Source organism: Helianthus annuus, chromosome 13 (genome assembly GCF_002127325.2).
Source record: "Helianthus annuus cultivar XRQ/B chromosome 13, HanXRQr2.0-SUNRISE, whole genome shotgun sequence".
Classification (NCBI taxonomy): Eukaryota; Viridiplantae; Streptophyta; class Magnoliopsida; order Asterales; family Asteraceae; genus Helianthus; species Helianthus annuus.
In genome coordinates this window covers 65,685,779-65,699,595 of record NC_035445.2, presented here as the reverse complement: position 1 = coordinate 65,699,595, position 13,817 = coordinate 65,685,779, and the positions used below count along the sequence as shown (strand labels likewise).

General features: G+C 34.3%; 2 protein-coding genes across 11 annotated transcripts; one reads left to right on the top strand and one right to left on the bottom strand.

Annotated features, from left to right (window-relative positions):
• Positions 1 to 216: 216 nt before the first annotated feature.
• On the top strand, positions 217 to 4,378 carry LOC110897865. Its single transcript, XM_022144595.2, has 6 exons — positions 217 to 390; positions 1,432 to 1,619; positions 1,798 to 1,856; positions 1,954 to 3,246; positions 3,324 to 3,407; positions 3,487 to 4,378. The coding sequence occupies exons 2-6, from the start codon at positions 1,493 to 1,495 to the stop codon at positions 4,249 to 4,251; spliced, it is 2,328 nt and encodes a 775-aa protein (XP_022000287.1). The 5' UTR covers positions 217 to 390; positions 1,432 to 1,492; the 3' UTR covers positions 4,252 to 4,378.
• A 239-nt stretch (positions 4,379 to 4,617) lies between these two features.
• LOC110897864 (spastin-like) lies at positions 4,618 to 9,887 on the bottom strand. Of its 10 annotated transcripts, none has more exons than XR_002569041.2 (15): positions 9,636 to 9,879; positions 9,401 to 9,449; positions 8,594 to 8,661; positions 8,288 to 8,365; positions 8,093 to 8,175; positions 7,872 to 7,996; positions 7,713 to 7,773; positions 7,540 to 7,629; positions 7,032 to 7,184; positions 6,827 to 6,954; positions 6,591 to 6,760; positions 6,389 to 6,493; positions 5,594 to 5,664; positions 5,239 to 5,357; positions 4,618 to 5,041 (listed from the first exon to the last, which is right to left on the bottom strand). XR_002569041.2 is itself a non-coding variant. In XM_022144594.2 (8 exons), the coding sequence occupies exons 2-6, from the start codon at positions 9,447 to 9,449 to the stop codon at positions 7,912 to 7,914; spliced, it is 363 nt and encodes a 120-aa protein (XP_022000286.1). In that variant the 5' UTR covers positions 9,636 to 9,872; the 3' UTR covers positions 7,501 to 7,629; positions 7,713 to 7,773; positions 7,872 to 7,911. The 10 variants fall into 10 exon arrangements, 1 of the variants encoding a protein (XP_022000286.1); XR_004877148.1 differs by having other exon boundaries at positions 5,594 to 5,659; positions 6,827 to 6,910; XR_002569042.2 differs by having other exon boundaries at positions 5,594 to 5,659; positions 9,636 to 9,878.
• Between the last annotated feature and the right edge of the window lie 3,930 nt (positions 9,888 to 13,817).

Here is a 13,817-nt window from a genome sequence, read left to right as displayed (position 1 = left end):
GCACAGTTACATACCATGTACCGCGACACACCAGAACTACATCTTAACAACCTTCTCATTTGTAATTTGAAATCTCTCCCTCCCCATAAAGAGACGTTATAGCTTTTTTGTCATTTCTTTACATTTCAAAATAAAACAATTAAATTTAAAATAATAATAATAATTAAAAAAAAACACATTTTTTAATAACCAGCCGGTTTCAAGCAATTTGATATAGCATTTAAAGCTTCTGGTTTGAAGATCAATGTCACCCACTCTTTCTCTCTCTTCAATAACGTTACAATTCCTCTCAAAATCGCTGCAAGTTCAAAACTTTCTTCAAGATTCGAAGCTTCTTGACCTAAAATGGTGATACCCATTTGTCAATTTTGCTGTTTCATTTCTCTTTAGGTAAGTTTTTTGATCTAGGGTTTGTGTAATTTGATGATTTCTTGGTTTGATTGAACTTTCTGTGCTGTTTGATCTGGTTTTGTGAATGTTTTGTTTTTGGGTTCCGATTGTTGTAATTTGATAGTGGTTGATTGAGCATTTTTTGGTTTATAATCTAGGGTTTTTGTGAATTTATATAATCAGATTTGTTTGTATGTATGAATGTTTAGTGTGATGTTAAAGGTTTAGGGTTTTATTGAACTGAGTTTTTGCCCTTTTGTGATTGCTTGTTAGGTGGTTACTTTTACTGTATATGTATGAAGATAATGATGAAGACTTTGAATGTATATGATATATCGGTTATCGGTGCACTGCCGAGATATGGGTGCAAAATATTAGTCAGAATATCGGTACCGATAATATCGGCGATATTGACCGATATGGCGATATTTGACCGATATATCACAAATTTTGCCGATATCAGTACCTTTCTTCTTAGTTCTACCATTCGTATTCTTCTTATTGCTGCTATTAGTGTTTTAAGTCTTAATTGTTAGTTGTTAGTGTTAAATGCTAGTGTTTTAAGTCTTAGTCAGTTCCTACTTGCTACAGTCGTTAGTGTTTTGCAAGTGGCAAAAGGTTAATTTGTTAATGGTAGGAGAGTATACTGAATTGTTAGTGTTAAATTGCTATATATATAAATTTAGCATGATATTAAAATTACCGATATCCCACCGCGATAACCGATATCTCAAATATCAGTTCTTGACCGATATCCGATATTTTACCGCATTAACTACTTCGGTTGGACATTCCATCAGGTGGAATGTTTAATTATGATAATTCGTTGGGCATTGATTACATGTTCTAGAAATTGTCACATTGTGGTTACTTGTTAGTGTTAAAATACATATCACCCTTGCAACCGAAAAACATTAGGTATCTATGAATGTCAAGCAAGTTAATCTTTGACTTTAAAAAATGACAATCATTGTGTAGCCCCTATATCGTGTAAGATGCCTCATATAGTGACGTACTGAATCACATTATTCATATTCACAGACGGACTTTGGTTTATATACAAAGTTATAGTAGCAGCCGCCTCTAAATCCTACATAACGAGATGGGTGCTCATAAACATGGCTCAAAGAGTAGCGGTGGAAGCGGTTACGTTGGCGGTTTTCTCCATTTGTTCGACTGGAATGCAAAATCTCGCAAGAAGTTGTTCTCAAGCAAGACGGAATCACCAGGTATAAGATCAATGAATAAACCGATTTAGATGGTTTTATGCATTGAAAATACACTTCGGGTAACTTTTGACGTGTTTGACTTGCATCCTTTTAAGCTACTTTGTTTTTAAATTTCTTTTGAATAAAATTTCTTTTGACCCGTTTGACCTATGTAACTGTCGATGGTAAATTTATGTAGAACAACCGAAGCAAACAAAGAGAACCGATGGCAACATGCCCATGACTCGTTTCAATATGGTATATACTTATTTTTATGTACCGTCGTTTCCGACTTTGTGAATGACATGTTTGATCTTAAAAGTCAAAGAAAAAAGTCAACTCTTGTTGTTTACAGATGGATGAAGACGACATGATAGGTGGTATGAGCATGAAAGGAAGTAGTGATTACAGTTGCGCAACGTCAGTAACCGACGAAGACGGTTACGGCACCAAAGCACCCGGGGTCGTTGCAAGACTTATGGGATTAGATTCATTGCCAACCGTTAATTTCTCAGACACGTATTCAAATCCGTCTTTTGACTCTCAGTCTCTTCGAGATTTGTCCACAAGTTACGTTAGAAAAGAACCCGAATTTGAGCCCGTTGACTGTCAAATGGAGCCCGTTTCCGTTTCTAGACCCGTAAAAGTCAAACCGCAGAAGATGGTGATTGGCAGGGCGATTGAGAAGTTTCAAACCGAAACTTTACCGCCAAAATCGGCTAAATCGATCCCGATTACCCGTAACAAGCTCTTATCTCCGATTAAAAGCTCGGGATATGTGTCATCGAGTAATCCCGCTCGTATAATGGAAGCTGCATCGAAGATACCGCTTGTTGGATCGTCGTCACCGTCACCGTCATCTTCAATTCAGTTTAGAGTGAAAGTTTCAAAAAAACCGAAGCTACCCGAGCCTCCTCGCAGGCCATTAGAGTCAACAAATGTCAAAAACGTGAAAAGTCAACAGTCGTCAGAACCAAAAAAGTCAATTTCATTAGCTCTTCAAGCCAAGGCTAATGTTCAAAAACGCGAAGGGTTGAATCATCGATCGCAGTCGGTTAGAACTCAGTCTAATACCGAAAGAAATCCACCGAAAAATCCCGTTTCTTCAAATGTTCTAAAGCAGAATAATCAGAAACAAAATGGTTTAGTTGACCGAGGAAAGTCAACCACAAAGTCTTCGTGTTCTACGACCGGCTCACTAGCGAGAAAGCCCGTTTCCCAAAAAACGAGCCATAAAAAGGAACCGTACTCCACCAGAAGAAAACGCTCTATGGAAGAAAGTGAGCATACTAATAATCATCCCGAAAAGAATTCTGTTGGGGATAGACAGTATAGAAGTAACCGAAGTGGAAGTGATGTTGTTTCGTTTACTTTCACCGCTCCGATTGCACGCCCTGTGGTCTCTAACAACGGTTCTCCGTCCACTAATCGAATTAAAAACACGCCCGACTTGACCGATAATGTTTCAAACTTGTCGTCTTTGACGTATAATGTCATTGGGAGTGATGCTTTAAGTACCCTTCTGGAGCAAAAGTTAAGGGAACTAACCGATAATTCCGAATCCGTGTCTCAAGATTTGTTTGTAGCGATGGAAACCGATGTTAGAGATGATTCGAGTTACGGGTTTTCTTCGTACAAGCCTGATCAGGTATGCATCAGCATTATACTTATTTCTTGTAGTTCAAATATGATTAATATGTTTTTTTTTTTTTTTTTTTTTTGTAGGATCAAGATAGAAATGATTCAAGTTACGCGTTTTCGACAAATGATCCTTTAGAACTTATGAAGAAGCATCACAATCTTAATTCGGTATGTCATGATTCATGAACAACAAACGAATCTTTGTATGATTTATAAATACTTAATTTGATCTTTTCGATGTTTTTAGGGCGGAGATCTAATCAATAAAGATGAATCAAGTTTCGGGTTTTCTTCATCTGATCCTCAAGAACCGATGTTTCGCGACTATGAGTATCGAAAATATCTTTTTGGTAAACAACCGAGCCCAAACTCGGTACTCGAACCATCTTTCACCACCGAAAGCTGTAACTCTTCGTATACTGCGGATAGTTGCAGGCAAAATTCGACTTCGGTTCAAGCGCAAGAGCTAATCGCTGCAAGTCTTACAACACGCCCGACCCCGATGGATGTTGATACTGAGTTATTAGACTCGGCTTCTTCCATCACAACGGTTACCAAATGGGAACCGGATTACGTGAAAGAAGTGCTTGCAAACATCGAGACCATGTTTGTCGATTTCACCATAGGCAAGACCCGAAAGCCGGTGAACCCACGTGTGTTTGACCGGTTAGAAGTTGGTAAACCGGTTGAAGAAGTGGCTAAGTTAAGGCGCGAGCTCATGTTCAATTGTGTGAGTGAGTGTATGGAGACGCGATGCAGGGTGTGGGCCAAAGGGCTAGCGGTTGTGAGAAGACCGGACTGGTTAGCTCAAGAAGTGTACCGAGAGATCACAGGGTGGGAAGATATGAAAGACAGGATGGTTGATGAGCTTGTTGATATGGATATGAGCGGTCATAGTTACAAAAAATGGCTCGATTTTGATGTCGAAGAGTTGGAAATCGGGGTCGAGATCGAATCCCGATTGCTTGATTCTTTGATCAATGAAATAGTGGATGATATCTTAGTTCTTTAAGGGAGACAGTTCTGTTTTTTTTTTTTTGGTGATTAAATTAGATATGAATAGTAGTTTTAGAAATTGTAATGGTCTCGACTTGTAAAATATTTTATGCATGGTAAAATTTTCCAATTCGTTTTGAGTACTTGATGGAGTTATTATGCAGAATGTTCTTTTATTAAAAACTAGTGGTAAGACCCGTGTGCAAACACGGGTCGTTTCTTAGAAAACCATGCATAACACATATTATTAAACGACAAATAATACGCATTTTTTAAGTTTTAATTAAAAATAGATTAAAACTAAAAAATTGTAAGCAAACACTAAAAAAAGTGAGATGAGCTATGTCTATCAATTAATCATAAGAAAATAACAAATTGTAGATAAAGAAAGGCAAAGGAAATTTCATTCAAAAACAAAAAAAAAGCTCCTACAGCAAGTTGTTATAGAAACCATGTTGTAGAGCAAGTTCAAGTTGTTATAGAAACCATGTTGTAGAGCAAGTTCAAAACAGATTACATTGAAGCATCTCTAATCCTCTCATATCTGCAAGGCTGCATCTACCAACACATGATCTACTATCTTGTCTGCTGTACCCATAACACACATAATGAATTCTGTACTTATATGCCCTTGTTCGCCAAAGCTTTCATAGTTGGAATCTTCCCCTCGATTGCTCTCGAGACAAACATATTAACTTTCGGAGTCGCTATTCTATTCCAGGATCAATTCAGTTACTGTTTGGTTCAGATCTAGTCGGTTAGTCAATGATTGTCTCACCGGTTTCACCGAGAATTGTTCGTTCCAACTATGATTAATGAAAATAAGGAGATTAGTGATAAAACAAATAATTAATGGAAAGTCATTTTTAGAGTAAATGAGAGCCTCTTGAAATAAAATGTGTATAAATAAACTTTTGTCAACTTTTCACGAGTTTAACTAAGTGAACTCATTTCCTATTTAATCTATTTTATTTTTATCCACATGAAATAGAAAGAAAAATACCTTTCATTTGGGACCGATAAGGACAATGATAATCGACTCACCCCGAATAAACATCTTTAAGATAAATTTATCTTTGTTAAGCGGAAGGGTTTTCTTCTGGCTTTTCATGTCTCAGGCACCTGGCATATAAAAAAACATAAACTAATTTTTTTTTCTTAAATTAAGAAAAGAAAAAAAATACGGCCTATGTCCAAAATGGGCAACAAAACGTTAATCAAATCCATGGATTAAGAAATTTAAGTCCTGGTCGCAATATGAAATGTATTCATAAACAAAACCTTGTAAATGACTTTATTTTAGAAAGGTTAATTACATAAAAACTCTTTGTACAGTTGAGTCAATGAGGTTAAAGTACCTGTTTGCAAACTAAATGTTCTCCTCTCTTAGTTTAGCAATAGCCTATAGCCCTCTTGGTATCCATCTGTACTATAAATGATAAAACCACACAACACATGAGAACGGACCATTGACTTTACAAAAGAGGGATATTCAGACTGTAAATTACTTTGAAGTTTCTCTGCAGCCTTCATTGCTTCAAACACTATTTCAAACCCAAAACACTGTTTTAACCCAAAACACTGTTTCTAACGTTGTTTTAACCCAAAACACTGCTCTAACACTGTTTCTCTGCAGCTTTCATTGCTTCAAACCCAAAACACTGTTTTAACCCAAAACACTGTTCTAACACTGTTTTATTTTCTATCATCTGTTTTAACCCAAAACACTGGTTCTAATATCTGTTTAACCCAACAGTGGTTCAAAGGTGGTTAAAACAATGTTTTAAACCAACAGTTGTTTCAAACACTGTTTTATTTTCAAACATCTATTTTAACCCAAAACAATGTTTCTAACATATGTTTTAACCCAAAACAGTGGTTTCACTTTTTCTACACAAAACACTATTTTAACCCAACAGTGGTTTTAAACATCTGTTCATCCATCTGTTGACTGTCAACAGATGTATCAACGACTGTTTTATTTTAACAATTACTCTAAATTCACAATTACTCGGAGTAAATTACTTAACTTTATTCAACTAAAGTTCAAACCAATAGCACATAATGCCTATTATACCTAACCAAAATAACACTTTTCGTTTGAATGAATAACAAACCCTAGAAATAGAAATTTTGCGAAACTAAAGACTTACCGGAGTACAAATTTGATTTGGAAGAATAATTAGCGAAAAATGTGTTTGAATTGAAAAGAATCTGTGAAATTAGGTTTCCGTCGGACTGTCTTTGCTCTTTTTTGGCTTCGGATAATCATGTTTTACATACACATAAACAGATTAGTAACAATTGATAAAACAGTAGTTAGAAAGGTTACTTTCTATATATGGAACAACTTACAGTTCGTCTTCCTTTTTATCCTTGCTTCAAGCGACCCCTTCACTCTCTCAAGTGTGCTTTCTAAATTCTTCATCTGTTCCATCCATGTATCATGTCAGTCTGGTAAATAAATCCATCACATTGTTCTTCCATATTCAGCTGCAGGCCATATCACTGTTCCAAACATCGCACTGCAACATTTTACCATTTAATTACCAATTTTCAACCACCCATATTTAAAAATAAGACAATTATACCTCCTCGCCGTAGGTGGACAATGCCGCTCATAATGCCCCATTAAAATCAAATTAAGCTTCAACTTCATTTGATATATAAGATGTCTATCCAAACACAGTATCAATTCCGAATACCTTATATCACAAATCTTCACAAAACAAACACTAATTTAACCAAAAACGCTAGTTTAACCAATTCAAAACAATTTATAACTCAACTACTTACAGGTAAGCTTTTAGGAACTTCAGGATTTAGTTCATGGTCTTCAAACAACTCATTGAAGTAATCACGCTCCGGAACAAAACTTCCGATGACCGGATCCGTACCGTCATCCACCGCAACAACTTCCTCGGCTAAGCTTAAGTCCATCTACTTTAACTTAAGCAAGATCAAACCCAGACTCTGTGTAAGTTTTTAAACTCAAAATGAACACGTATATTATTAGTTACATTTTATGTCTATATATTTGTAGTAGTGTTTATGTACAGTAATAATTTTAAGGTTATATATATATACCATAGTTTATTTTTATCATAATTATATATTTAATAAAATTTGCTTTTTGATTATATATTTACTAAGCTTACTCCACTTCAATTTCGGCATATGATATGTGTTAAATTTCATGTATGCCATATTTCTTTTTGTATCCAAATATTAATAAAAAAAACCCTATATTTTATTCAGATATCCAACATTATTTATATATAGCCAGTATGGCGGCAAGTAGAACCTTATGTCGTTCTAAAGCGCTCTCGATGTACTCTTGGAGTGGTGGAAGAGAAGCACCATCTTCATCTTTCTGTACTTGACCTCGTATAACCTATCATTAACAAAAACAGTAACATCAAACTACTTGCAAGTTGCAATATCGTACATGTGTCATACAACATATACATTAGTTACCTTTGACGCCCAACGCCTCTCTGCTTGTTGACACACGTCTCGAATATCTCATCCAGACATTCTGGATTGTAAATAATGAAGTTAGAAGCAGCGATAACAATAACTTTAACTACAAACATGCATTATGCACGTCTACAAGAATAAGAAAGAATGATTTACTCTTCAGTAGCTGCAGCAAATTCAACTAACTCAGTCTTTGTTAAGTGTTTTGCATATTTTGAGCTGCTATCTCCTGACGAGTGTGTTGATCAGGTAGGCCAAAAGTTATCATGGAGTCAAACCGACTGAAAAAGAGTTGACAGATTAGAAAACTCAAAAACTGTTTTGCTTCTTCAATTATAAGAGATCATGTTATGTTTAAAAACAAAACGAATATGCACCTTAGTAAAGCAGGATCAAGATCTTGTTTTCTATTGGTTGCAGCTATCACGACCACTTTTTTGTCCTGCTCGAACCCATCAATCTGCAGTATAGCGGTAAACATAAACATGTATGGTAGGTAAGGTTGATTATTTCAAAACAGTCAACGCTCTTTAACAATTCAGGGGTATACGCGTAAGGGAAAGAAACGTTACCTGACGTAATATGACCGACAAGATTCTACAGGTAGCTTCATGAGTTTCACTATCATGAGAAGTAGCAAAGGAATCAACCTGTTTTACAATCAGATATGGTTGAAACTAAACATAAGACATGTATATTACTTCCTATGCAGTTAATATCGGTGGTATATGATATATCGGTTATCGGTCTTCATGTAAAATATCGGTTTCATATATCGATCAAATTAGAATAAGACGTCTGTCATTGAAAAAATGTTAGCATATAAATCTACATTAAAACGTTTAAGGACTCGTAAAAGAGAGTATGAAACACCAAACCTGTAGGGAAGTCAGGTATTCTGTTTCACGGTGGCGAATAATGTTCATCAATGAGTCAACCAAATCATCTGGTGATTGGAGTATGCAACACAGATCAGCCATATGACAATATTTCATTAGACAGTTTTATAAGATTGAATATTTTGTAAGCTTGAGTTTTATGTAGCTCCAATAGAAGTGGAAAATGGACAGGTAATATTGGTTGGATATTTGGCATACATGGGTTCATCAAAAGCCTCTTCAACATGCAGATCAAGACTTCATCAAAATACTAATTCGTGCAAGCACAAGTAATTCGTATCAAACATTACTCTTAATTTCTATTACTCATATCTATAAAGCCTTTAGCAAACGCATACCTATAGAACACATCTTCACAGTCCAGTTTTCACAACATGACCTTGACCTAAACGTGTGCAAACAACTTCATCAAAAACCATATCTCTTATACGCATACATCACTTATTTCTAGTTTAGCTCCTCCAAAACCAAACGAATCACCAGGATACACACAACATTATCAACAATCCTTATCACTACAAGCATAATTGCTTCATTTAAAGTTCAAACCAATGAAATTCACCTTCTAAATTCACAATTACTAAGAGCAAGATTACTCAACTTTATTCATCTAAAAAACAGACATCAAATCAACAATAGAGCCTCTACGAGATGAATCCTCAATCAACACATAACAATAAGCTAAAACTATCTGCACAAATCATCTATTTCATACATCTAAACATAAACAACAACAGATAAATTCTAAAAACAAAACAATCGCTGATACATAAACACTAAACAGACCTGGAGGCGTTATTGGTGGAGGAAACGGAACCGGAAGCAACTGCATCATCTGAAGAAGAGATAGGGAATCATCTTCACATAACAATAAGCTAAAACTATTTACACCCTAGTAATAAACTAATAAACTTGAATCTTCGATCCCTAATTTGGGGATAATAAACTAATAATCAACACATCTTACTTAGTAATAAACTAATAATCAACACATATTACTTCTTAGCTTCTTTCAGATTACCTTCAGTTTCGATGAACAAATTCTGAACCTCTGCCTTTTGATCTTCCAGAAGTTAGGGTTTCTAAGCGTCTGCTCATGTTGAAGATTTGTTCAATCGTTTGAAACTAAAACAAACCCAGCTAACAACAAAACAAAGAACGGGTATATCGGATGCTTTGTATTCTTCATCGAAGAGAGAGAGTAGAGAGAGATAACAAATAATCGTTTCTTGATTTGGATCCATGAGAGAGAGAGAGTTCATAAGCTCAGAAAAAATTGATTGAAGAAGATGATATCTTATATATCTGGAGCAATAATTTTGAATTTTGAATTTGGAGCCATAATATTGAATCGTCACTTGGTTTTGAAGTTTGAATTTTAAATCATCAGTGGTAATTTTGAATCATAAGTGGTTTGATTACAGTGGTAATTTTGAATGGGCAGACCTTTGGAATCTAAATGTGGGCCAGACCTTTGGAATCATCAGTGGTTTGATTACAGTGATGAATTTTGAATCATCAGTGGTAATTTTGAATGGGCATACCTTTGGAAAAGGTGAAAGTGGGCCAACTTTGAATTTTAAAGTCTTTATATATTAGCCTTTATGATGTAAAAATGACATAAGAAAATCCTTGTTGGACATGCTCTCTAGCTGATACATCAGCTTTTCTTATGTCATTGAGATTTCTCCTTTTATAGAAAGTATAGATAGCGTATTCAAAACATTTAAATAACAAATTTACATATTAACAAATTTACGTATTGAAAGGAGATCGATGTTGAAATGTTGAAAGCATACGAATTGCTTTGAATGGGGGAGAAGCGGGGGAAGAAGTGGTGGGGTTTGGGAGAGAATGATGTGCAAACGTAGACCAACTGAAAACATCTAGAAAAAGCGGGGTCGGTTTTTTAAAGTGACATAAGGGTACTGAATTTCTTTGTAATTGCTTCGGTCAAACGTAGACCAACCGAAAACATCTAGAAAAATAAGCACAAAAACTTATTATATTTGACATTACTCATTTTTGAAAAAAAAATATATATGTCAAAACGTAAACCAACTTAAGTTTACACCAATACTTATATAAAAATAAGCACGTAAAACTCGAGGTGGTCAAAATGTCATTACGTTGAAATGTGAACTAAGTTGAATTTATGTCTAGACGTACATAAATGTCAAAACGTAGACCAACTAAAAACGTTACAAAAGTACCAAAGTGTATCATGTTTGACATGACTCACGAAACGTAAAATAACTCGACTTTATACCATCTAATGAAAACATATTATATTTTACGTAACTAATTTTTGAAAAAAATAACGCCAAAACTGTTGAAATATTATCATTCAATGTGAAATCAATTAGTTTGTTATTGCTGTTACAAGTGGTTCTTATGTTTTGGTTGAGTATGGTACAGGTTATTATAAGCAAGGGACTATTCTAGAACATTAAATGAAGACGGAGGTGGCTGCTGTAAGTTATTAGGGGTTGCGATGGAAACTTGTTAACTTGAAGGTTCTATGTGTATGTTTTGAAGGGTCTGGTTGTAATTTTGTTAGATCTGGTATATAAAGGGGCTGTATTACTGTTGCGTAATATCTCCACTTTTATAACCAGACTTTGTTCTCTCTCATTGTTGTTGCTCTCGAGCTTGGTGTCTGTTAGAGATCTTGTTGATCTCATCTTGAAGATCTGTGTGAAGATCTTTGTATTTTCTGTATCGTTCTTATATTTGATCAACTGATATTTCATCAGTTGATCGTTGTATTGTTGGTAATCGTTACAGATTTTACTGTGTAAGATCTAGGGTTTCGGTTAGGCGTTTTTTTGGTTTGGGTTAAATCAATAAAAGTTTTGGTCACGTTTTGTCGTTATTTTTGTTGTTTCTGTTTGATCTTTAGTAGTTGCTTATAGATCTGTACCATTTTTACAAAAACGTAAACCAATTTGAATATATATCGAGACGTACATAAAATATAAGCATGTAAAATTCGAAGGGTGTCAAAATTACATTTTACAAGGTTTTTAGAAAGTTGATAGGTGTTAATACTGAAAGTTGAAGGCATGAGTTTCAAATCTCGAAAAAAGAAATAAAAAGAGAGGTCAGGTAATTTTATCCTTATTTTATAGAATGAGATGGAAAAGTGATTTGGATAATTTCCTTTAATTTTTCATTAGATTACAGGATAAGGTGTAAATGGGTATTAGGATGAAAATTAGAGATGATAAAAATACCTGATGGGTAAATTTGAAACTCGAAGCATTTAGGACGAATATATTTGATACCCAACAGGTTTTGGGTCGGGGATGGGTATGGAAGAAAATATTTCGTGGGCATGAGACGGGTATGGGATTAGATGACACCCGACCTGATTAAATATACACCCGAAAACTTTTAAATATTCATATTTGTTTGTAATGTTTCATCCTTGTAGTTTTCTTATTTGAAAAATAAACTTTTGGTTGTAATATATATTTTGATGATATTATTCATATACATATTTTTATGATATGAAATGCAAAAAAAATAAATTTTGAGATTAATATTATAATATATATACATCTTTTAACATATCAAATATTATTATTGTGATGATGATATGTATGAAATTTATCATAATTTAATATATTATATATAGGGTAAGGTTATTGTAAAAAATGTTAAAAGTGTGAGAAATGTGAGAAAAATTATGGAGATGACATGTGTCCTAAATCTAAATTAATTCAAAAGGGTAAACAAGTAATTTTATCATTAATTCAATTAATTAAAAACTTCCTATAACCGCCACCTTAATTATAGGAACTGGATTTTTTAAAAGATCTCTATAAACACCATTCAGCAAGCATATAACACCATTCAGCAAGTATATAACACCATTCTGTAAGTATATAATACCATTCAGTAAGTATATAACACTATTCATGGACTAAACATCTGATCGAAACATATTTTTTTCTCTATATAAGTATGGCAATATGGTACTCATGTTAAAGATAAAAAAAACGTTCGTTATTATGGTGTAATATTTTTTTTTTTAAAAAAAAAGTTACGTATAAAAAGTTATTGACGTTTAAAAAAGACGGGGAGAAGTTACATGTGCATTAATGTTAGTTTCTTAATTTAAAAATGTTAAATTTACCTATATACCCTTAATCTAGAAAATTAATATGTTTAATAGTAAACATTATTTACAATTTTGCCATTATGATCTCAACCATTAGATCAAAGATCAAAGATCTGATGGTTCTTTCTAACCTTTCTCACAAAAAAAAACACTTTTTTACAGGAACCTCTGGGGTAAGGTTATTGTAAAAAATGTTAAAAGTGTGAGAAATGTGAGAAATATTGTGGAGATAACATGTGTCCTAAATCTAAATTAATTCAAAAGGGTAAACAAGTAATTTTATCATTAATTCAATTAATTAAAAACTTCCCATAACCGCCACCTTAATTATAGAAAGTGGATTTTTTTAAAAGATCTCTATAAACACCATTCAGCAAGTATATAACATCATTCAGCAAGTATATAACACCATTCAACAAGTATATAACACCATTCATGGACTAAACATCTGATAGAAACATATTTTTTCTCTATATAAGTATTGCAATATGGTACTCATATTAAAGATAAAAAAACGCTCATTATTATGGTGTAATTTAAAAAAAAAGTTACGTATAAAAAGTTATTGACGTTTAAAAAAGACGGGGGGGGGGGGGGGAGTTACATGTGCATTATTGTTAGTTTCTTAATTTAAAAAAAAAAGTTAAATTTACATATATACCCTTAATCTTGAAAATTAATAGAGTAAACTGCAATTTTACCCCCTGAGGTTAGGGGTGATTGGCACCCTTACCCCCCTAAGGAAATAATTGCAATTTTACCCTCCACTGTTTGCTGTTATGTCGCAACCTTACCCCCCGGGCTCAAATTTGTTGACTAATCTGTTGACTATAACTTGAAATGACTATAATGCCCTTTCATATTACTCCCTGTGTTTTGTGCACTCTGTGATATTACCCCCTGCCACCACTGCCACCTCCATTCACCACCACTGCCACCTCTAGCCACCACCACAACTTAATATCCCTTTTATATATAACACCGCCACTACTTCCTTCACCGGAAACCTGAAACTCCGGTCATCTTCTCCAACGACTGCCACCTCTGCCACCTCCAGCCACCACCACAACCACCACT

What these genes read in the sequence shown, in the direction of transcription:
- LOC110897865 (XM_022144595.2), top strand. Translation starts at nt 1,493, where the DNA reads ATGGGTGCTCATAAACATGGCTCAAAGAGTAGCGGTGGAAGCGGTTAC. An exon ending in CCATGACTCGTTTCAATATG is followed by an intron (nt 1,857 to 1,953) that starts GTATATACTTAT and finishes TGTTGTTTACAG; the next exon opens with ATGGATGAAGACGACATGAT. An exon ending in AGCATCACAATCTTAATTCG is followed by an intron (nt 3,408 to 3,486) that starts GTATGTCATGAT and finishes CGATGTTTTTAG; the next exon opens with GGCGGAGATCTAATCAATAA.
- LOC110897864 (XM_022144594.2), bottom strand. Translation starts at nt 9,449, where the DNA reads ATGATGCAGTTGCTTCCGGTTCCGTTTCCTCCACCAATAACGCCTCCA. An exon ending in TCCACCAATAACGCCTCCAG is followed by an intron (nt 8,662 to 9,400) that starts GTCTGTTTAGTG and finishes TCCAATCACCAG; the next exon opens with ATGATTTGGTTGACTCATTG. An exon ending in TGTCGGTCATATTACGTCAG is followed by an intron (nt 8,176 to 8,287) that starts GTAACGTTTCTT and finishes GCTATACTGCAG; the next exon opens with ATTGATGGGTTCGAGCAGGA.